At 37.0% G+C, this 22,377-nt stretch overlaps 1 protein-coding gene and 1 non-coding gene across 2 annotated transcripts in view; one reads left to right on the top strand and one right to left on the bottom strand.

The window, feature by feature from the left end:
• The window catches only part of SNTG2 (syntrophin gamma 2), a 329,060-nt gene that overhangs the window by 119,628 nt on the left and 187,055 nt on the right, over nt 1-22,377 (bottom strand). The window contains exon 10 of the mRNA XM_049784652.1: nt 15,020-15,147. Coding sequence (XP_049640609.1) covers nt 15,020-15,147 — 128 coding nt within the window. The remainder of the gene's footprint in view (nt 1-15,019; nt 15,148-22,377) is intronic.
• On the top strand, nt 18,835-18,940 carry LOC126025119 (U6 spliceosomal RNA). The gene has a single exon (XR_007501166.1). It is a non-coding gene; the product is annotated as a U6 spliceosomal RNA (small nuclear RNA).

Here is a 22,377-nt window from a genome sequence, read left to right as displayed (position 1 = left end):
GCTTCACCTGATGTGGCCCAAAAAACAAACAAAACAAAAACAGAATTCAGAAAGCCCTCTTCCATTGATAATAAAATAATTTTTTATATACAAACTGTACAAAATGTATATGCATATATGAAGTGTATATGCATATACAAAATATTTAATTTGTATGCAGTGGGTTACAGTATTATTAAATAAATATGAATAGAGACAAGAAATCTCAAGCTTGTGTTTCAAATATCAAGCTGACCTGGCATCAAGGCTCCTTACATGGTAGACATGTCTTATGATCTAAATTCTTTCTGTTTGAATAAATAATGAAACATTTAAAGTTCACCTGGTGAAATAATTAGAGTTATTTTTGAATAAGTCTGAAATACTATAAAGTACAGAAAAAATAGATTAATTTTCTAAAAGAATTAAAGAAAGTATATCCAAATAATCGATAGTTTAATAAATTCACTGGACTTCTAAATCTCAAAGCTCATTTTTATGACCACTTTGAATAATGGTGCTCGACTTTAGCCTATATTATGGAAATAACATACAAGTGTCCGTCAATCTTTACAATTTCTTTCACACATTGGTAATAATGTTCTCAGAATATCTCCCAGGTGTGTAAGTCAGGAAATGTGGAACTTCTGAGTCCAGGATAACATTATTTTGTCCTGGAAGCCTCTCACTTCCAACAAAGAGCCTTTTAAGTATCTCCAAGATGTCTTTCAAAATTAACTATGGGACATTCCTAATGGGGTTTCTGCTGAACCAAAGGCATTATGATGAGAAAGCAAACATTCTGCCTCACAGGACTTCTGTATATGTTTCTAACTTTACTAGGAAAGTTTGAAAATACGAATTTGCCAATATGGTGCTAATCACACTCAGGAAAGCTCTGAGTAACTTTTACTTCCTTAAAAAATCAGACACTTGATGGTCAGAAAGATCATCAGGAGTTAATTCACTTGTCTTGCACATAGTCAAGATCAGTTTTATACCCAGTACCACTAACATTTATTTTAGTGCCACCAGGAGTGACCCCTGAGAACATAGCTAGGAAAAAGTTCTGGATCACTGGGGTATCTGGGTGTGGTCACAAAACAAAAGAAAACAAACCCTGTTTTATTGGCACATGATTCCATTTTCTAGATTTTTTTCAGATTAGCCTTTATTTTGAAATAAAATTCTGATCACCGCTCAATCCACACAGGTTTCATTTAACTGAACAATATGTTGACTCTCTTAAGACTGATGACTTTAAAGAAAGATTGTAAAATAGCATTTTGATATTGTTCGGATGCATTTATTGATAGTGAACTTTTTCATTTTTCAACTTTCAGTTTTATTTGCATACTAAGTTGGTATTGAAATATAGTTTCTCACTGATTCCATCAGATACTAATTTACAAACTTATTTAAGAGAATCAAACAGGGTAGAAACTTGCTTGGTATTGAAGTTAAAAGTATTAAAATGTGGGGTCGGAGAGAAAGCACAGCGGTAAGGCATTTCCCTTAGACACAGAAGGATGGTGGTTCAAATCCCAACATCCTATATGGTACCCCGAGCCTGCAAGGAGCGATTTCTGAGCATAGATCCAGGAGTAATCACTGAGCGATGCCGGATGGTGACCCAAAAACCAAAAAAGAAAAAAGGTATTAAAACGGTCTACCCTTACATCATATCCTCTGTCATAATTTATTCCAATAAAATAAACACTATATGTCAAAAACATTTACATATTAAAATATCATGACATTCTTAAAATATTTCTAAGCAGAAAACTATATTACTACTTGTGTTATAAAGAAATAGCGGGGGAAATTAGTTCATTAAGTAAGGCTGCTATCAGGATGTGCTCTCATTCAAATCCTGGTACATATTCTTTATCCATAAACTCTAACAAAAGTTTCTAGGGAAATATATCTGGGTTTGATTTTTTTGTATTAATTTTATGTTTTCCTCCCTTTTTCCATTTCTTTTTTTAAACTGGTTTTTATAGTCTCTAGAAGGACTCCTCTTGTTTTTTGCTTGTTTGAATTTTTGCCCCCCCCCCTTTTTTCTTTTTTTTTTTTTTACCTTCAAACAGAACTACATAACTTGAACCATCTTGTTCTGCCACACAAATTGAGGGAGAAATAATGGAGGCACCAAGACCAAACAGCCATATGAACATTGAGTAGAAATAAAAAATGATCAGACTTAAAAATCAAATTCAAAGTCAACTACAACAGAATTGATACCCAGTCTACAATAAGCGAGACACAGAAGGAACCACTTATACTAGCAGCCAGAGGGACAAAGGAAGGGTGATATGGGATGCATGCTGGGAACAGGGATGAAAGGAGGACAATATTGGTGGTGGGACTGCCCCTGATTCAATGTCACTATGTACCTAAAATACTACTGTGAATGATTTGCAATTCACTTTGGTCAAAAGAAAATTATTAATTAAAACATTTGTATCTATTAATTAATATTAATCAATAATTAATTGATATTAATTAATTGATATATTCATATAGTCAAATGATAATATACTTATATCTATTGGAGTACTGATAGACTATGAATGTCTCATTCCCACATTTAATTCATAAATTTTCCAGAATCAACATTATATAATTATGCTTATCTGTATATATGAGACTATTTCAATATGTGCCTGACACATGCATGCTCACTTAGCGTTGGTATATAGAGATGTGTGTACATGCACGTATGTGTCAATTAAGTAATATATGTCTAGGAGACAGTTAATTACACCTTTCAGATACTTCACAGTCTACAATTTTATCTTCTGACTTCTTCTCAGTCCCCATTGTTCAAAAACTTCTCACCTAACTTTCCCCTATACACTCTGTTACGTTAGTTTGGGGCACCTGAATATTAAATACTTAATTATCTATATGTTTCCTGGCTAAAGTATAAAAGTTTAGATGATAAAAAATAAGGCTCTTACTATGAACATTTTTGTAATCACGGTGTTTAAATAAATAATTATTAGTAAAAAAAAAGAAAATAAAAAATAAAGTCACACCTCATGAGGCACTAATGTGGTAATGTTTCCCTAATAAAATATCATCATGTAGATAAAAACCTCTCAAGTTATTAATATAAAGAATCAGAGAGGATATGAAACAGCATACTAGAGCTTCTTCAGGCAGAGAAAATGGGCCAGCACAGAGGACTCACCCACATCTCCTACAGTGATGCACTTCTGGCCTTGTCTACAGAGTAGAATAACTGAAGGCTTATGGACATGACCTTGAATGGGCTTAGGAAAGGTGAGTGGGGTGGAGAAGTGAAAAAGTGTGTACCTGAGCATTGTTTCCTGACAGTGAGAATAGAGCCACTAAGCACATAGGTATGAAGAGGCTTACAAGGCCATATGCAAGTCCAAGTGTAGTTCACAAGTTCCTTTCTGTCTTGGGATAAGCAATCCAAGACCACATTTATCAAGGTCAGAAAAGCTCTGTGATCTGATCACTTGTCCATTTCCACTTCTTTTGGAAATTGAGCAGTGAACAGCTTCTGAAACAATCCATATGGTGCAAGATTCTACTCCCAAAGTACCCTTTGTCAAAAAATTTTGATAACTGTATGTGACTGATTTTATAGAAGCACAAAAACGAGTAAAAATGAAAATCAAGAGAGTATAAAAATAAGAATATAGGACTTCATACATGCCTCCTCCTATTTTATTACTTTTGACTGCTAATTTTAAGACCAATAACAAGCATTTAATTCCATTCCTTATGACAAAGATATATGGATTATTTTTATACTCCTGGGTACATCTTTACTGTTAATATATTGTATTAACAGATGAAAGGTCATGAGAGGATATAACATATGTAAATAACAAAGGCACTTTTGGTAATAATATAAATGTTCAAATTTTTATTATTTATTAAATACTATATAGGGTTTTCCATATCTCATGTTAGTGATATACCACAAAAAATGTTATGTAGAATGTTCTGATAATATTACCATTTAAAATGTCAGAGAATGAGGCATATATAATAATACTAATCAATTCCTCCCAAGATCATAAGGTGGTAATTGGAAAACCCAAGAACACAAATACACAATATGTTATATATACATTATGACATTTTATACATATATGACACAGTATTCATACATTCATTACATTCACACAAAGAGCAATAGGTCACTCATTCTGGCTCAATGTTCTATTTTTTTTGTTGTTGTTGTTGTTTGTTTGAGTGCTTAGGACTTATTCCTTGCTCTATGCTCAGGCATCTCTCCTGGTCGGCATGGGGGAACATGCATGCCTCTACCTACTGTAATATGGCTCTGGCCTCTGGCTCACTGTACTAACTGAGGGCACCATAATAGATTAATTGTAAAGGGTTGCTACATATAAATATAGATGTTCAATAGACTTGAATCTGCTGAAAATGTCCATGGCTCCAGGAACAATCTCTGCTTTGTATGTTGGACCCAATGATCATCTCTGTTCTCCTTAATAAAAACTGCACTGCAAAACTGCTGAGATGGGCAAACTCACCTGGAATCTCTAACAGAAGACTGAAACAGCTGAGTCCAGGAAATAACAATACAGTGTCAAGCTACTGTTAGCTGGTCACATTGAATGAGACTGTGTGAGATGAGGAGGAAGCAGGGTGCCTTCTGCAAACACCTTGAGGGACCATCTGAGGCCAACACAGATGGGCAGACTAGGTATCTGATATCTGATATTAGCAGATAGTAATTGGAGACCAAGATCCTGACAGGGGATTTCCTGGTTCAAGAGCAGAGTCAGCAATTTGCATCCTGGGAAAAAATGTTAGGAACTGGGAGAGATAATGGGTCACCACAGCAACGCAAAAATTGCCTGTCAACCAGGGAAAAAAGAAAAACTAACGAAACTAAATTCAGAATGTGGCCTCAAAATTAATGGTAAATTTAGACTTATTCATCCACAAAGTTTTTTTTTTTTTTATCAACTCATCCCCTAGTTCAGGTCAGTGTGTCAATCTTAAAATTAATGAGCTGAGGGGTCTGGGAGAACCCTTTCTCCATCTGTCTGCTCAGCGGGGACAGCATATTGGCTCTGGTCTCTGCTGGTCAATGAGGATGACGCTACTAGGAGTTCTCTCTTTCAGTATGACGGACATTCATCACTGTGATTCTTCATGCTGTTGTCAAATGAAAGTATTGGTATTCAGGGCAGAGAGGAGTATAATAAGCTGGGCACACTAGAGAGGGACATGGAGGAGACCAGAGCCAGTGAGGAAAGGAAGGGCAATGTGAATAGGGTAGAAGGGTATATAGGAGGGCAGCCTGTGAAGAGCTTGAGGGAAGAGGCCATGTATGTGAGCCCCATTCCTTCACTGACAATGGCTTTATTCTCCCCTCTTGAAACCATTATTTATTTTCATTTCAAAGATCAAAGCCTATTAAATCTTCACACACAAAGGCAAGGAAAATAAATTTAAGGATCTAAAAGGAAGACTTGTGATGAATTTCTCTCACTTGGATAAGAAGAAGAGATCTTAATGTCCAAGAGGGGAGACGCTGCAGTATCTGTCAGTAAACAGGGCACTAATCTCTTAGAGTCAACATAAATAATCTTCTGAAGTAGAAATAAATGATATTCATTGAGAGGCCATTCAAAGCTCTCAGAGGATAACACAAACAAATATTTTCTGAGGCTGTGTTCTGTAGGAGAAAGGGAAACATACACCTCATCACAGAAGTACAATGGGCCACAGAGGAGAGAGACATGTGAAATGCTCTTTGGTCACATCACGTCAATGCTGCTCCAAGGCTGTTTGAAGTTCCAGAAAATAAATGAAAAAGCTCTACAATCTCCACCAACGAAGGCAATTCAGAGTTAGTAGCACATTTGTTGAATGGAAGAGGGCTAATTAATGGGTGTTTGTAAATCAGCAACATTTGTTCTCAGGGAAGTCAAAATCGAGGAAATGATACAGAAGGCACCATTCGTCAACTTAGCAGTGGGTGTCAGGAATCTGTAGAGCCAATGAGCTATATAGGAATCTAAAAATATTCATACTGGATTCACCTTAGTTTCTATGGGAAGGGAAGCCCTAAGTTGAGACATGAGCCCTGGTAGTGCTGACCAGGAGGATCTATTGTCACCATCCTCCCAAAGGCATAAATGCCTTTGCACCTCATCTCAAAAAAGAGAAAAGGACCACAATCCACACTGAACTGAGATGCTGGCTCATGGTTTGAAAACAAATGTAGAGAAACATGACCTTAATTTTGTAAATTCAAGCCAGTAATTACACACACAAAAAAATTATAAACGTAAAAATCGCTCAATCCCCTATACATAAAATATGGGTCAATATTTATATTGTTGTGCTCATTGTGGGGATATGAGACAGGTTCTATTTAAACAAGGTCAGTGAGATTTGGAATTTGGACCAAATTCTGACCCACTTCTCATCTGGAACTTTGTCATGGTTCTCCTTAAGGAGGTCCCATCCCAGTTACTATCTACATTTCAGAAGAATGGTTTCCATTTCTGCACTCACACCCCAACCAACTTCTAAACATCTCCACAGACAATAGTAGCATGTCTCATGCAGCTACCTACCAGTTTGAAAATTTAGGGCTATATGTGGTAGTGTTAAGGGATTACTCCAGACTCTGTGCTCATTGATCACTCCTGACACTCCTGGCAGTCCTGGGGGGATTGTATGCAGTTCTATATGCATGAAAAATGCCTTAGTCCTTGTACGACTTCTGTAGGCCATCTATTCTTAAAAAATAGGATCAGCATATGTGCAGAGCAAAGTAAAGGTGCTCAAAGTTTTAGGAACATTTATAGACTTTTACTTCAATAAAAATGGATATTCTGATCTTCTATCCTCACAACAATGCTTTCCAAAAAATTCAAAATTACAATATCGAGAAAGGCAAGTGATAGTTATCTATGAGGTGGTTGGATTTTTGTGATGAACATGAACTCCGATCATGGACACCAGTCACAGACTTTCCACAAAATTTTTAATTCAGGGTTTTTAAACAAAGACCAAAAGTTCCTCTGTGAACTCATCTCATAATAAAACTTCTTTCAGACAAGTCTAGTTTACCTCTTTCAATTTGGGGGTGGGTGGGTTGGGGCCACACCCAGTTATGCTCAGGGGTTACTCCTGGCTATGCACTCAGAAATCACTCCTGGCTTGGGGCACTATATGGGACACCAGAATTTGAACTACTGTCCATCCAAGATTGGCTGCGTGCAAGGCAAACACCCTATTGCTGTGCTATTGCTCCGAGCCCACCGCTTCCAATTTCTACTTTTAATGTCTGTAGTAAAATTAGGCTAAGTTGACCACATGGCCTAACTCTTATGTATATTCATCAAATGAAATCCTGAGTTCTTGACCTTCCATGTGACTATCCTACATGAACACTCCTTCTACTAAGATACCTATTTAACCAATTATTTTGGATCTTATCCATCTAGTAACATTAAGGGCTACACTCCTAGTATTTCACAAGCACAGAAAATTTACTACACGAGAATATCATCTTGACATGAATATTTAACTACAAAACTATTTTGTAAAACAAATCAGGGACCTTAAGCAACATAATTTTGAATTTTAGAATCACTTTCTGAAATGTGCTTATCTTCAATATGTCCATCTTTAGTGTGACTATTAAGGCCATCTGGCCCCTTCTGTATGTTTTCTAAAAAGGTGAGTGCCTGAAAAGCAAATTGAATCTTAGGTATAATTTCATTATTGTTTTTCAACATATGGTAGAAATGAGAAAAAAGGCCCCTATACTGTCTATTTCTTTTCTTCTTTCCTCTTTATCTCACCCTTTCCCTCTCCTCCTCTTTCCTTTTCTCCATTATTCCTTACTCCCATGATTTAGAATAAGAATCAAGATAAATGACCCTTTCCTTCTTTCGAGACCAACATAGAACAAGGGACAAGGAAAAAGGCTTTCTGAGAGGGAAAAATAAATGGGACTTCATGTGGAAAAAATTGAGTTGCTGTGAGTGAACACATGGGCATATACATCAGACTTTGGTGGTAATAACTCAAATCAAAATTTTCTTCCTCTTATTTAGGCACAATTTATTTCACAACAATTAAAATTACTACAGCCATGCATCTGTTCAGTATACCTCCAAGTTATTTTAAACCTGAAGCTTTATTTTGTGCTATACGACTGTCTTAAGTAGGAGTGAAATATTACTAGTGCTTCTTAACCTACATGTTTTAACAGAAGTGGGATAGTTAAAAAAAAAACCTTGGGGGTCCAGAGTGATAGAGCAGTGGTACAGCATTTGTCTTGCATGCAGCTTACCCAGGATGGACTTGGCATCCCATATGGTCCCCCAAGTCAGAAGTGATTTTTTTTAAATTTTTATTGTGACTGAAGTTCATTACACAGAATTATTTATGGTACATAGTGTCAATGAATGTAGGGCATTACCACCACCAATGTTGTCCTCCCTCCATTCCTGTTCCCAGCATGTCTCCCATATCTCCCTCCTTTACTCCCTCTCCCAGAATACTAGTGTAACTGGTCTCCACTTTACATTTTGTTGTAGGTTGGGTATCTATTCTGTTTGATGTTCCAGTCTGATAATTTTTTATTTACACTACATGTTCATATGACTGGTCCTGGTATCATCCTTTTCCTCCCTCAATTTATGAGGCTGAATGATTCAAGTTATGCTATTTTGTTGGAGATAAAAAGGTTAAGGAAAAGAAGAAAAAATTGGTATCAACTACTAAAAAAAAAGAAATAAAATGAAAAAAAAATCACCGAATAATATCCACAAGAGTGAAAAAAAAATTGGAAGAAAATAATATCAAAAACCAACAAAAAAACAAAACAAAACAAGAAAAAGGAATGCTGGAGTGGCAGGGTTTGGTGTTACCCCACTTCTTTTTTTGTATAGGCACTGTAAGTATTGAGGAAGGAAGAAAATTTCTGTGGCCTAAAAGATTCAGGGTTTCTCCACACTTGAAGCATATTGTCATGGGAACAACCACTGGCTCCATACCTTCACATTGCCATATTCCAGGGTTTTTTGTTTTTTTTTTTTGGTGTCAGGAAACTTTCCTCTCAGTTGTGAATGAGAAAATCAGGCCACTGTAGCAAGCAATGTTGGTATTTGCTCAGGTCCTATGACAAGGCCTAGGATAGAGTCTTTAAGGTTCTAGAGGTTCTGTTCCAACATTGTTGATGTGTTCAGTTTTCTGTATTATGTGCTCCATGTTTTTGCTAGTTCCCTAAGCCAAAGTCTAGGAAACTATGGTTCCAAAGGTTCTGTTCAGTCTCTGTTGTCAGAATTGGGTCTCTGTACTAAGAAATCTTGATTTTTTTGTAAGAGACCTGGGCTATAGCCTAGGGTAGGATTTTTCTTAATGGTCTCAAGGTAAGTTCTGCCCAGTCATGGTTGTCAAAATCAGTTTTCTGTAGTTAGTGCTCTTATTTTTCATAGTTCAAAGGACGATACATCTTCTGATTTCCACTTAGTGTTAGGTGATGTGATAGGACCTCCTGGTCTTAGGTCAAGTTGTTTTTCCTCGCTGTTCTTGTTGTCATATTAACACTAGTACAAGTATATCTCCCAACTGAGCTTAGTTCCTGGTGTTGTTCTGGGAGTTGTTTCAGTTCTATGTCTAGGATCTGGGATAAGAGAATGAACTAACAATGTCTGATCTCATGGAGACTGAGTTGTATCCACATGATATATGTCCAGGATGGGAGGCACCCTTGGGTAGAAAGTGTGAGTTCCTATCCTTAGAAGATAAGATCTTGTGTCTGAATCCATGATTTACCCTTATTTATTATGTCTATACAAAAACGTATGGTGTCCTTTTGTATTGCTGGTGCTATTCTGGGTAAGGATGACAGACCGCACATACAGTATCTGTGGTGTGATCTGAGCTTTTATCCCAGGCAAAAGGTTTTCTTGGTTTTTGTACCAAGCAGCACCAAAACTGGTGAGGATAAAGAAAATATGCATATATAAAAAATGGAGCAAATAGATAAAACTGAGATAAAAAAGGTAAATTGAGAAGAAAAGGAAAAAAAGGTATTTGAAAAAATAAAGTGATGGGGAGGCTATCTGTATGTTTAGGAATACATTTCTTAAGATGCATTTTTATAAAGGTATTAAGCTTATATTGGCAATATAGGCCTCCCAATTAGGTCTTCTGAGATATTCTTGTGGGGAGAGTTCTGAGCACATAGCTAGGAGTAACCCCTGAGCATCATGGGTGTGGCCCCCCAAAAAACCAAAACAAAACAAAACAGCCTTGATAATAATCCAACAAAATACAAAGTACTGAGATGGATTGGAAATGGCCAGTTCAAAATTCTGTATCCTTTTACCTCATATGCTTCCCCAGAGGAAAAAAATGGTATGTTCAAGTTCTACGTAATATCTTATCTGAAGCTATGTCATAAGCTTGCTCATTGCTGAGATGATTATGGTATGTCTCTAGTCTATGCATTCTTCTTGCTTTTACAGATGTTCTGCTTTTACTTGCTTTCTAAAACACATGCATACCATGGCAGGCATGTCCTGAAATCACCATTTACTAATAATGTCAATTAGAAATACACTCAACCATAAGCCAAGGATAATTGTGTACATGAAGAATATCTCAGCAGGCTGTTGTGAACGTGAAAAGCTGGCTGGATATCTTCTGTAGCCTAGTTCTGTCCTCAGTGTATATAGAGTGTCTTCCAATCAGTCTAGCAGACACCAAGCAAGTTGCTGCAATCAGGATTTTTATAAATGTAATTAAGATTTGACATCTGCTGGCCTCAAGGTGAGATTATTATCCAAATTATCTGAGATGCTCTCAAGAACCTATAGGTCTGATCTGAATATCAAACAATGTAGTTTGGGTTCCAAGCACAGCACCCCCCCTCTACAGGGAGTACTCCACAATGCCTCTAATTAACACATACTAGCTTTGCCTCTAACAGAGCAGAGTGGGCTGCCCATAGCTGATAGCCATGAAGATAGAAAATCCAGATCTAAAAATTGAGGAACTGAACTCTGCCAAAAAATCCAAATAAAACTTAAAGAAGACCCTACACAGCATCTGATGAGAATAGAGACTGAATAATATCTTGTTTATAGCCTGGACTGACCCTGGGTAGGTGATCATTCATGTTAACTCTTAAAACTCATGCCATCTAAGCTCCTTGTTTGCCATTAGATGGCAGTTATAGAAAATATCATCAGGTAATATTGAGTCCAGCACCTTACCTCCTTTATAGCAACTAATCATATCATTAAGAAGCTTTTCTTCACACAGTGTCACAGAAATGAGTTAATAGTTAATTCACACTCAACCACAGAGCTCTGTAGAAATGTCAAAATTCCAGGTTTGCCAGTATTTGAGCTTTGACATGTGCAGGAGTTTTTTAGAATGACTATGGGCACTTTCCCACCCTGACTTCTTGAACTTCCCAAATTCCTTGTAGCTGAAAATACAACCCAAAAGAGCTGGGATATCAGCTACAAAGGTTAAAATTCTTGGATCTGGATCTCATGGCCATATGTGGGTTGCTTGACAATTCCAATTTCTTTTTTAATTGTTATCCTAGTAGTCACACATCAATTTAGACATCAACATGCATTCAGCCACCTAATCTTCAGAAACAAAACAAATAATAGGAAATCAACTATGAACAAATCACTTAGCAAATCTTCTTACAAGGATTTAATGACCTAGATACATTTATTTTCTTATAACTGCATTTAAAAATATAATTTAATTTACACAGATATGTAAACAAGCGATATACAATAAATAAAATATATTATTTCATGCCTGCTCAGGAGGTAGGTTTGGAAGTGGGTAGAAATCTGGGGACTATGGTGAATGTAATTTTACACTGGTGGTAGATTGGTTCCAGAAAAAGTATTATGAGAAACTATGCAAATAAATAAAATAAAGTCTTTAAATAAAGTGATCCCAGGATCCCAAATCACAAGAAAAAGCTAAGTCATCAGTGTTTTTCTTAGTACATTACAAGTGGCAGGTGACATATGACTTTTTTTTTTTTTTACAGGAGTCCTTTAGGAATAACTCTGTTTATGTAGAATCGGTGGTTAGCTTCAATAAACACACTTGTTTTCATGGCTGCTTTAGTTTCATCTCTAGATATTCTCCTCCCAAATCCTTATTGAGATATCTTTTTCTGTTCTGTGCAGCAACTGATAGTATGCTCATTAAGAGTGACATGTCATTTATCAAAAAGCAGAGGTCCTCTTTACCCGAGAACTACTTGGGAATAATAAATTCCAGCTGCCAGCGAGAAGAGAGCCTCCTGGCAGTGGACAGGGGTAGAGGTGGGTACTCGGAGGGGGAGGGAATGAGAGTGGAATACTCATTACAGCTGATAGGTGCTACTGAAACATGTATTTCAGGTGACTTATGCTTAAAGAGCATCTATCTTATGATTCTTTGACCCAAATTGCAGAAAACCAAGCATCTTCAACTGTACATGATCCAATAATAATTACTTAAAAAATGAAAACCCAGAATAAATTAGAACTGAATGTAATCAGGTGTCACATCTAGGTGGCAGAAGGCAGGGACATAAGGCACTAACTTTCAACCAACTCACCCTGCTTATATTTCTTATTCATTCTAAGACATCTGAAATTCTTCTAAGACTATCATATACAACCTTTTTTTAAAGTTGACTTCTTTTTTAAATTTAGGATTGCCTATTTTTAAATGTGTTCTTTAAGCTCCCCTAAAAAGGGATCCTTTGAGAGAAAATATACAGAAGCTAAAGAATCTCTCCTTTTTGTTCTGAAATGCTCCACATCTCTATTCCTTTCTTGCACTTCATATATAGACAGAGGGCCCACAAGAGAGACAAAGCCAATGGCTTCCTTATTCTGCAAAACGTGGACTTTACCACATTTTTCAAAACGTAGCTTGAGTCCTTACTCATTTTGAAATTCTTTCTGACTTTCTCTCTCTATGAAAAATTCACTTAAAATCATAAACTCACAAAAAGCAGACAAAAATGAGAGTCCACAATTGTCTTTTTTTTTTTATAAATCAACATAGTATGGCTTTTGAAAAGCTAGAATACTTGCAGTTTTCTATTCAGTTGGGAGCATGTCTAAGGGAACAGGATGCAAGTAATTTGACAAAAAGATTTCTGAAGATCTATCCACCCAGTATTACACTATGCTCAGCCTAATGGATACTGTATGAGTAGATTATCTTGTTGTCATGAATAACAGTATTTGTAAATGTGCTCAGGTAGCCAGAAAGACAGGTAAAATGCACAGCTGGTTACCAACGCTGTATTCTACCCTGTGCTCAGTCTAGGGAACATTTTGTCTTGGGCTGCAGGAATGGTGTCAGTTTGAGACTAACTAGGGGTGTACCAGATATGAGGTACCACATTAGATAAAAATAGATGCTCATAGAGACTCAGGGCTTCTATTTTTTCCAGAACTCTTTTACATCAAAGGCATTGATTGAAATGAGATTGTAATGTTTTAAAGATCTGTTTCTTTCTGTGCACATTATTTCCTTCGTTGCCAAACAGACATGTGTTCAGATTCCTACTCAGTTCCTAAATAAGTAAAGATAAATGAAGAAACAAGCTGTAGGAAAGCCATAGAACAAGCACCCACACACCTTTTTAAGGGGAATTTTAGTAGTGAAATAAATTGTAATACTACTTATAAACTTTGTTATACTATTAAATTTATAAATGCTACCTACTCATCAAATTACATATATTATATATAGAGATATATATTCAACTCACTTTACATTACCTATTTTCCCAAAGACCCCACATTAAACATCACACTTAAGAATTTTTCTATCGGTGCTATGGTTTACTTAAAGCCTTTTATGGAACTATACTTTTATGTTAAGAGGCTCTGCATCTAACATCAATTAATACTGAAAATAAAACTATAGTCATTCACCAAAAGATTATTAGCAAGATTTTCCCTTCCACTGACAAGCAAAACAATTGAATCTCAACTCTGCTCTGCATGTCACACGTGCATAGCCACATACAGATATCAATACAAACACAGTCAGTACACACACACACACACACACACACACACACACACACACACACTCACTCACAGGCATACATATTTCATCAAGAAACAAATAATACTCCCTTACTCATAATCAGGAGACCACATGGATCACAAAGCTTTCTTCGCACCTATTTCAAGACCTCATATAAAACCTTTCTTTTCAGATTTTTTTTCCATGGAGATCCATGCAACAGCACAGTTAACCAGGGATAATAAAATATTGTACTGCTAATTTCATTTTTAGAATTAGAATAAGAGAGTAAAAAATGTTCTTATGGGCCGGGCGGTGGCGCTAAAGGTAAGGTGCCTGCCTTGCCTGCGCTAACCTTGGACGGACCGCGGTTCGATCCCCCGGTGTCCCATATGGTCCCCCAAGCCAGGAGCAACTTCTGAGCACATAGCCAGGAGTAACCCCTGAGCGTTACTGGGCGTGGCCCAAAAACCAAAAAAAAAAAATGTTCTTATTTCACTAAACAGCTATAAAAGTATAACTTCTACAAATCTATCTTTGATCAGACTAACTAGTAAGCATTTTGCTACCAACGTTGGCTTATTCTTTTCATTTTTTTCTTAATGAATGAAATGAGGCCCACAGAGTTTTAGTAGCTTTACAATATAACTGCTTGCAACTTGACCAAGAAAGCAGTCTTATTGCCAATCTAATTCTGCTAACATTTAAAACTAAAAATCATTCTTTCTTTCTTTAATGACTAGGTTCCACAAGAAGTACAGTCAAATATTACTGATTAAAAATAAGCTGCTGTTCTGATTATTCCTGTCTTTTGGTGATGACTTTCAATTTTCACTTGCAAAGGCTAAATCTATCAGAAGACAGCAACATTCACTTACTTAATGCACACACACTCTGGAGCAGTCAAAGGACTATTAGAACTGGGGACAGTATATGGGGTTTATCAGCTTTTCCATTTCAGACAATGGTCACACACCTTAATTTTTCCGTTCCAGCTTTGTACCTTGAGATTCGAGCCATAGACAGAGGAACTGACAAGGTGTCTAGCCAGCGCTTCTCATATTTTGGTTCATTAGCTATGGGCGAGGAAGGTGATGATGGAGCCTGTGCAAAATAAATGAGAATCAATAGTCATAGAATCAGTCAGGAAGCACCGCACGCAAGGAGAGGCACTCACAGGCCCCTGGAACACCATGTCCCATAAAATTCAAAGTAAACCATTTTAGTTGTTAAAAAGGCAAGCGAGAGACATTTTCTCAAAGGTCTAGAAATAAAGATTTGTCCTTCTATTTGAGATTACAATTATGTTATTTCTTTCAAAACTAAATGTGGTACAGAAAAATAGAAAAATGTCAAAGGGAAATGTCTGGAAGAGAAACTTACATTAGTGAGAAAGTTAAAGGCATGATTAGAGGTGCTAAGCCAGGAAGACTGTGTGAAAGAGGTCTCAAATCAATCTGAAACATCATCATAAAGCCAATTAATTTAATTCAAGAATTAATTAATAGGAATATAGATTAATCTAATAGTCAGCCAAATAATGACAAGGAAGCTACAATTTTTTTAAAAAAAATATGAGCAGAAAAGGAAACTAGTGGAGTGGAGTAGGTCACCCCTTAGCAGGCACTCCAGGGGAGAGGAAGAGCATGGATGGGTAGACACATTTCTTCAGCAATGTAACTACCTTTTAAAACTTCCTGCAGCGACCAACTGAAAAAGGGGTGTAAATAGGATGTTTAGCCCTCTATTGTAACTTATAAAGAGCATGAGGGAAAGCCCTGAAAAGCTTTTCTGTAGGGCCCAGCATAGAGAAAGTTCAGGCCATGTTAGATGTAGCCTGGTGAAAATTCTCCTCAGTATTTATCCATACAGAAGCATGGAATCTGCATTGCAAAAGGCATCATTCCCAGGACTTTCTAGTTTTATTTAAAGTACTCCAGTGGCAGAGTATATAACAAGAACAAGGTACAAATCCCAGAACTACAAATGCTGTAGTTATATAGTTATGTAGACATAAATAATCATTATGTCTATAGACAACAGAACCTGATCTTGGAACATTCTGTGCTCAGAGATCAAAGCAGCCATTTGTAGAAAATTGCTTTATATTTTAACCTACTCCAGTATTTTGGTGATTATTATTTATTATGATTAATATATAATAACTCTAATATATAATTATATTATTGTAATGATTATTATATTATTAATATCAATGACTATTATATATTATATTTCATGACTTATAATTAGTCAAATGGTTTGCCGGGTGGTGATGAGAAATGTTAGATATGAGTGTCAATTTAGAAAAAATTAAATAAAATAATTACATTTATTCAAAAGCTACTGCCCACTCATAGAATCTAACCTGGTCTTTAAGCTACACAGATGGTGACTTTCTCCTTAAGTCAAGTTCCTTAGTTGTCCCTCTAATCTTTGCAGATAAAATTGAGGATATTGAAATAACAAAGGTTTTATCCTGATTACAGGGTCACTATAAATGCTAATACAAAAATGCTTACAGAAGGAAGGCATATTATAGAAATTGTTGAATGAAGAAGTAGTAATGATGGAGGAATGGGCCATAATACGAAAGTAGGAAGACTCCTAGAGCCTATGGGAATTGATTGTTAGTCTTGAAAAATCTTAATTTCAGACACTTAGACTCTGGGTTTTTCCCCTAACATTCTTCAGTTAACTTTATCAATTCCATGATGAATAGTCCAAAAGCAAATTTTGCAATATTGTGAGACTAGCAGTTTATGCTAATTTAATTTCTTATTGCCATCCTTTTATCTTATGCTTCATGTCTGTAAAATAATTTTTCTCTTTTAGTGTGCACATGATTACAGAACTGGAAAAACTTTCATATTTATTATTTATACTATTATTATTAAAATACTCATATGACTATTGCTAACTATATGCAACTATTATAATGCAATGTTCATTGTATTATGTCTTCAAACATTAACTATTACTAAATTCTACTACCAGTTTTTATTATCACAACACTTACTTATGGAGTAGATTGATACCACTGATGTTGATTTGTGTAGTTTTTTAGTGTAGTTTACCTCTTGCCACTTATAATATGCTATTAATATTCAACTATTAGAATAATACAGCCAAACCTCCTCTTAAAATTTTCATTGTGAGTTCTAGCATATAAAATATTTAAATGAGTAAAATTACATGGATTATTCCCTTAATCGTTTCAAATTAATTTTTACTGCAGGATTAAAAGAAAACAATTTCCCACTAAGAAAAACAAATTTTCTTTTATAAAATCAAGCTGTATTTCACACCCCATTGGGTAATTTTAGCTTCAAACTTTATCCTTTTGAAGAAAGATTTTTCTCTCTCTTTGCCTGAAAGTATTTCTCACCTGAGGGCCAAGAGTTTTATGTCAAATTCAACAAACATTTCCTCAGGAAAAAAAATACTTAGCAACATTCCAGAGCGCAATTTAGAGAAAAGTATTTCTAAAATCATGTAACTGAAAAATGACATCAGGTTCAGAAGGATTGCCTTGTAGCTCAGTGGGTTTTTGTGACTTGTAAAGTCTTCCCAACTGTGATTGTAGCTTCTGGAATGGCAGGCTTGAAAAGGTCAAGAGCACTGCTGCGGGAGACAGAGTCAAAAACTCTGCATCTGTAGAAAACACCTACACTTTTTACCCTCTCAGAACACAGTAAAAAGTATTCTGAGACCTTTTAGAGCCCACGATCCTGTTACTGTATGTTCCAGAATGAAGCAGGTTTCCCCCCATTGAGCAGATTCCAGTCTAGGAAATTGACCTGTAGAGTGCAGAACTTCTACCTCATAATCTCACCCTGAAATATCATATCAGTTTAAAATCTTGAGGAGAGATAGACAGGCTCCCACCAGCATGACTGCCAGATCACAGCAGTTTATGTTATCTCCTCTTTCTGCACACAGAGGGGCATCAGTCATAGGTGACTTGCAATGCTGCACCATAGACCACATAGACCACCATAGACACACCAGAGTGTGTCAGATGAGGGAAGTTAGAATATGTTTTTCTGCATAATTCTGAGGTGCTATGGGGAGTTGTCAGAAAGAAAAAGAATAAATTACTGCTCTGAAATATGTATATATCACTGACCAAATTACAGGGAGATACCATAGTCATTCTGAATTAAGCTCTAAGTTGAGCTGGAACAATGGACCTCACTACTCTTGATCTACGATGCAGAGACCATGCAAGGCCAGAGCCATAAAGGGTAAGGGAGACCAAAATTTCCTCATATAATATTGTCATGTTGCTTAAAGGCTGTGGTATCACTGTCATTTTGGCCTCAGTGAGTTATTCTGGATGCACGCCATCATCCTCTAGCTTCTGAAAGACTCTGCAATTTACATGTTATTTCTTTGATAAAATTTACCAAACACAGAATTTCTGACTTTTCTCCAAATCCATATAGTCTTAAACAGTTGATTATAGCTCATTGTCACTTGTGAGATTGGTTAGTCTGCAAGACTAGGTTTTAGTGAACTCATCATCTGGCTAAGCTCTTCTCTTAGCTTGCTGATGGTTTCTCTGTTCATGTAGCTGTGAATCTCTTAGAGTGTTAAACTTCTAAGTAGGGGGGTGCTGGAGCCATAGCATAGTAAGTAGAGCTTTTATGCATTGCATGCGCTGACTCAAGAGTGGCTGACATAAAATCATCCAACCTAAGATCAATCTCAGTATGATCCTTGGCATCCCATCGGGACCCCCAAGCCTGCCAGAAGTGATTTCAGAGAGCAGAGTAAAGGTAATCCCTGGTGCTAGCTTCGGCAGCACATATACTAAAATTGGAACAATACAGAGAAGATTAGCATGACCCTGCACAAGGATGACACGCAAATTCATGAAGCGTTCCATATTTAAAAAAAAAAAAAAGTAATCCCTGAGAGCTGCCGGGTGTGGCCCAAAACAAACAAACAAAATTCTAAGTATGATCTTCAGTTTTTCTATTTCTCTTTGATTTCTGTTAGTTTTTGTCTCATGTATTTGAAAAGATTGCTATTATGTGAATCATACCATATTGAGGATTGTGGTATTTTCCTGTCCAAAAAAAAATCCATTAGCCTAAAAGCAAGATTGCTTTTAGTTTTCAGTATACTTACTATCTTCAAAATTATTTCTTCAGAAGTGACATAGCTACCTTTTAATGATTACTATTTATACAATTAATTTTCTTCCCTAGTATGACCATCTCTCTGAATTTTCATACATTTTATATTTTGAGTAGCAAGTATAAGTTGGAGCTTTTTAAAAATTTCATACTAACTTCTATATCTTTGTGTATAATTCACTTATATTTAACGTTATAGAACATTATTTAGTGTAATATCACAGTGTTTAATTACATATGAAGAACCTGCTTGCTATTTGTTCTTCCATTATTTTTCTTTGCTGTTTTCCTGTCTGGTTGAATATACTCTTCATTTTTAGAACTTTAAATTTTATTCATTTTTTCTCTAGTCCCACCACTAGTGTCAAGTTATTTCCAACAGTCTCACCAAATTTCCATCCACACCATCCCAACTCTCAATGTCTATTTAACTGTATATTTTTAAGTTTTATTGTTGTTTATTCTTTTTATTTTCTTCTAATTTCTTAATTATTATAAGCACTCTAAAAAAAGTATTTTATCCTGAATTAATATAGTAGCACTTCAAACTTCATATCTGAAGAGTAGTAGTTAGAATAACTCCATGAAAAAATGCAATGGTCTAAAAAAGGGAGTTGCTGTGAACACACTGGGACCCAGATAATATAGCGAGGAAAAGGAAAGAAACCAAGTGGAGAAGGTCAAACACAAAAATGAAAATGGGGGGAGTAAGAAATGGCTGGATGTGGGGGTTTCCAGGCAGAGTGCTGGTTGCTCTACCTGCAGAGTCTCCACCCGGCTGTGCTCCTTCTGAGGAAACTGAGGACCTGAAGGGAGCCCTGTCCTACTCTTCTCTGTCTTTCCTGAACTCTGGAAGCTCTCCTCAGAGCCCTGGGAAGCGAACCCCCAAAAAACTACATTCAGAAGCTAGCCAGCGAGCCAGTGAGTGAGTAAGAAATGGCTGCATGTGGGGGTTTCCAGGCAGAGTGCTGTTTGCTCTACCTTCAGAGTCTCCACCAGGCTGTGCTTCTTCTGAGGAAACTGAGGACCTGAAGGGAGCCCTGTCCTACTCTTCTCTGTCTTTCCTGAACTCTGGAAGCTCTCCTCAGAGCCCTGGGAAGCGAACCCCAAAAAAACTATATTCAGAAGCTAGCCAGCGAGCCAGTGAGTGAGTAAGAAATGGCTGCATGTGGGGGTTTCCAGGCAGAGTGCTGATTGCTCTACCTGCAGAGTCTCCACCCGGCTGTGCTTCTTCTGAGGAAACTGAGGACCTGAAGGGAGCCCTGTCCTACTCTTCTCTGTCTTTCCTGAACTCTGGAAGCTCACCTCAGAGCCCTGGGAAGCAAACCCCCCAAAAACTGAAGCTACTCAGCAACTCTCCTCAGAGTCTTGGGAAGTGACCCCAAAAATACAGCATTCTGAAGCTGCCAAGCAAGCGAGTGAAAACTACGCCTATGCAGTGGGGCCCGACTGTGAAAAACTGTGAGTGCTGCCTGTGTGTGTCTCTCTACTATCCTGCTGCGTGAACCTCCTGAGAGTGGGCTGAAAAGAGGCTCCAGAAGGCACTTAGCTCCACTTCGCTACGCAGCCGTGCACTCTTTCTAAAAAAATAACACCATCACAAGAAGAAAAAAAAACACACTAAGAACTGTGTTGGATCACAGAAGCAAGAACTTCTCTCCAGACTGTCTTCTCTGCTGCGTGCTTGGGCCTAAGATTTGATCCTGTGTGAGGCTTCATCCACGGAGGACTCCCCTACCTTGGAGGCAAGCAGGCCCATCCAGAAAGGGCGGAGCCAGAGAAGTGTGCTGCCTGCATCATATAACCAATGAATACCACCACAACACGTAGAATAACCCACAATACAAGTGTGACAATGGGGAAACAACGCAGGCCAGCATCAGACATAGAGAATGAAGATGACAATTCTGATGACCAGTTAATGACCAACCAACTAATCAACCCCTCAGATAAGGATTTTAGAGTAGCAATATGGAAGATGCTCAAAGACCTCCAAAAAACCATGGATAGAGTGGAACAGAACACTAATAATAATCAAGAAAATATGAAGACAGAAATCACAAAACTCCAAACTGAAATAACATGTCAACTAACAGGCCTGAAAAAATCAGTAAACGAAGTGAATGACAAAATGAATAAGCTCTGAGACAGGGTATCAGAAGCTGAGAATAGACTTGGTGCTGTGGAAGATGAGATACATAACAATTCCATACAGCAGGAGAGATTGGAAAAAAAACTTAAAGCAAATGAACAGACAATGGAAAAATTAGTCAAAGAATGGGAACAGATGAATATAGAAGTCTATATAAAATCAACAGAAACAACTGAAGAATCATTGGAGTCCCAGAGACCCAGGAAGAAAATTTCCAGGAAGAATCAACGGTCAAGGGCATCATTAAAGAGAAACTTCCAGAGCTAAAGAATATATGTGATCAAATCCTGCATGCTCGAAGAGTACCAACCAAAAGAGACCCAAGAAAAACCACCCCAAGACACATCCTAGTCACAATGACAAATCCCACAGATAGAGACAGAATTCTGAAAACAGCAAGATCAAAAGGGGAAATTACATTCAAGCAAGCATCCTTGAGATTTACAGCAGACCTGTCACCAGAAACACTCAATGCCAGAAAGCAGTGGTGGGATATTGTGACAAGACTGAATGAAATGAATGCTTCACCTAGAATACTGTACCCAGCAAAACTCACTTTCCGGTTTGATGGAAGAATACATGGTTTCACAGACAAAAAACAGCTCAGAAACTTTATAGACTCAAAACCAGTCTTAAGAGAAAAACTGAAAGACCTAATTTAAAACAAGACTAACCAAAAGACACACCAAATTTTGATATAAAGATGGCATTAAATCCCAGGACAATTCTTTCTCTCAATGTCAATGGACTAAATGCACCAGTTAAGAGACACAGAGTGGCTAAATGGATCAAAAAACTCAATCCAACCTTCTGCTGCCTACAAGAAACACACCTGAATAGTCAGAACAAACATAGACTCAAAATAAAAGGCTGGAGAAAAATTATCCAAGCAAACAACACCCATAAAAAAGCTGGAGTGGCCATACTAATATCAGATAATGCAAACTTTATACTCAGGAAGGTTGTAAGGAACAAAGATGGACATTTTATATTAATCAAGGGGTATGTAGAGCAGGAAGAAATAACTCTCCTAAGCAT

Source organism: Suncus etruscus, chromosome 12, assembly GCF_024139225.1.
Source record: "Suncus etruscus isolate mSunEtr1 chromosome 12, mSunEtr1.pri.cur, whole genome shotgun sequence".
In the NCBI taxonomy this organism is placed as follows: domain Eukaryota; kingdom Metazoa; phylum Chordata; class Mammalia; order Eulipotyphla; family Soricidae; genus Suncus; species Suncus etruscus.
The sequence above is the reverse complement of the archived record's forward strand: the minus strand, read 5'-3'. Positions and strand labels throughout refer to the sequence as shown.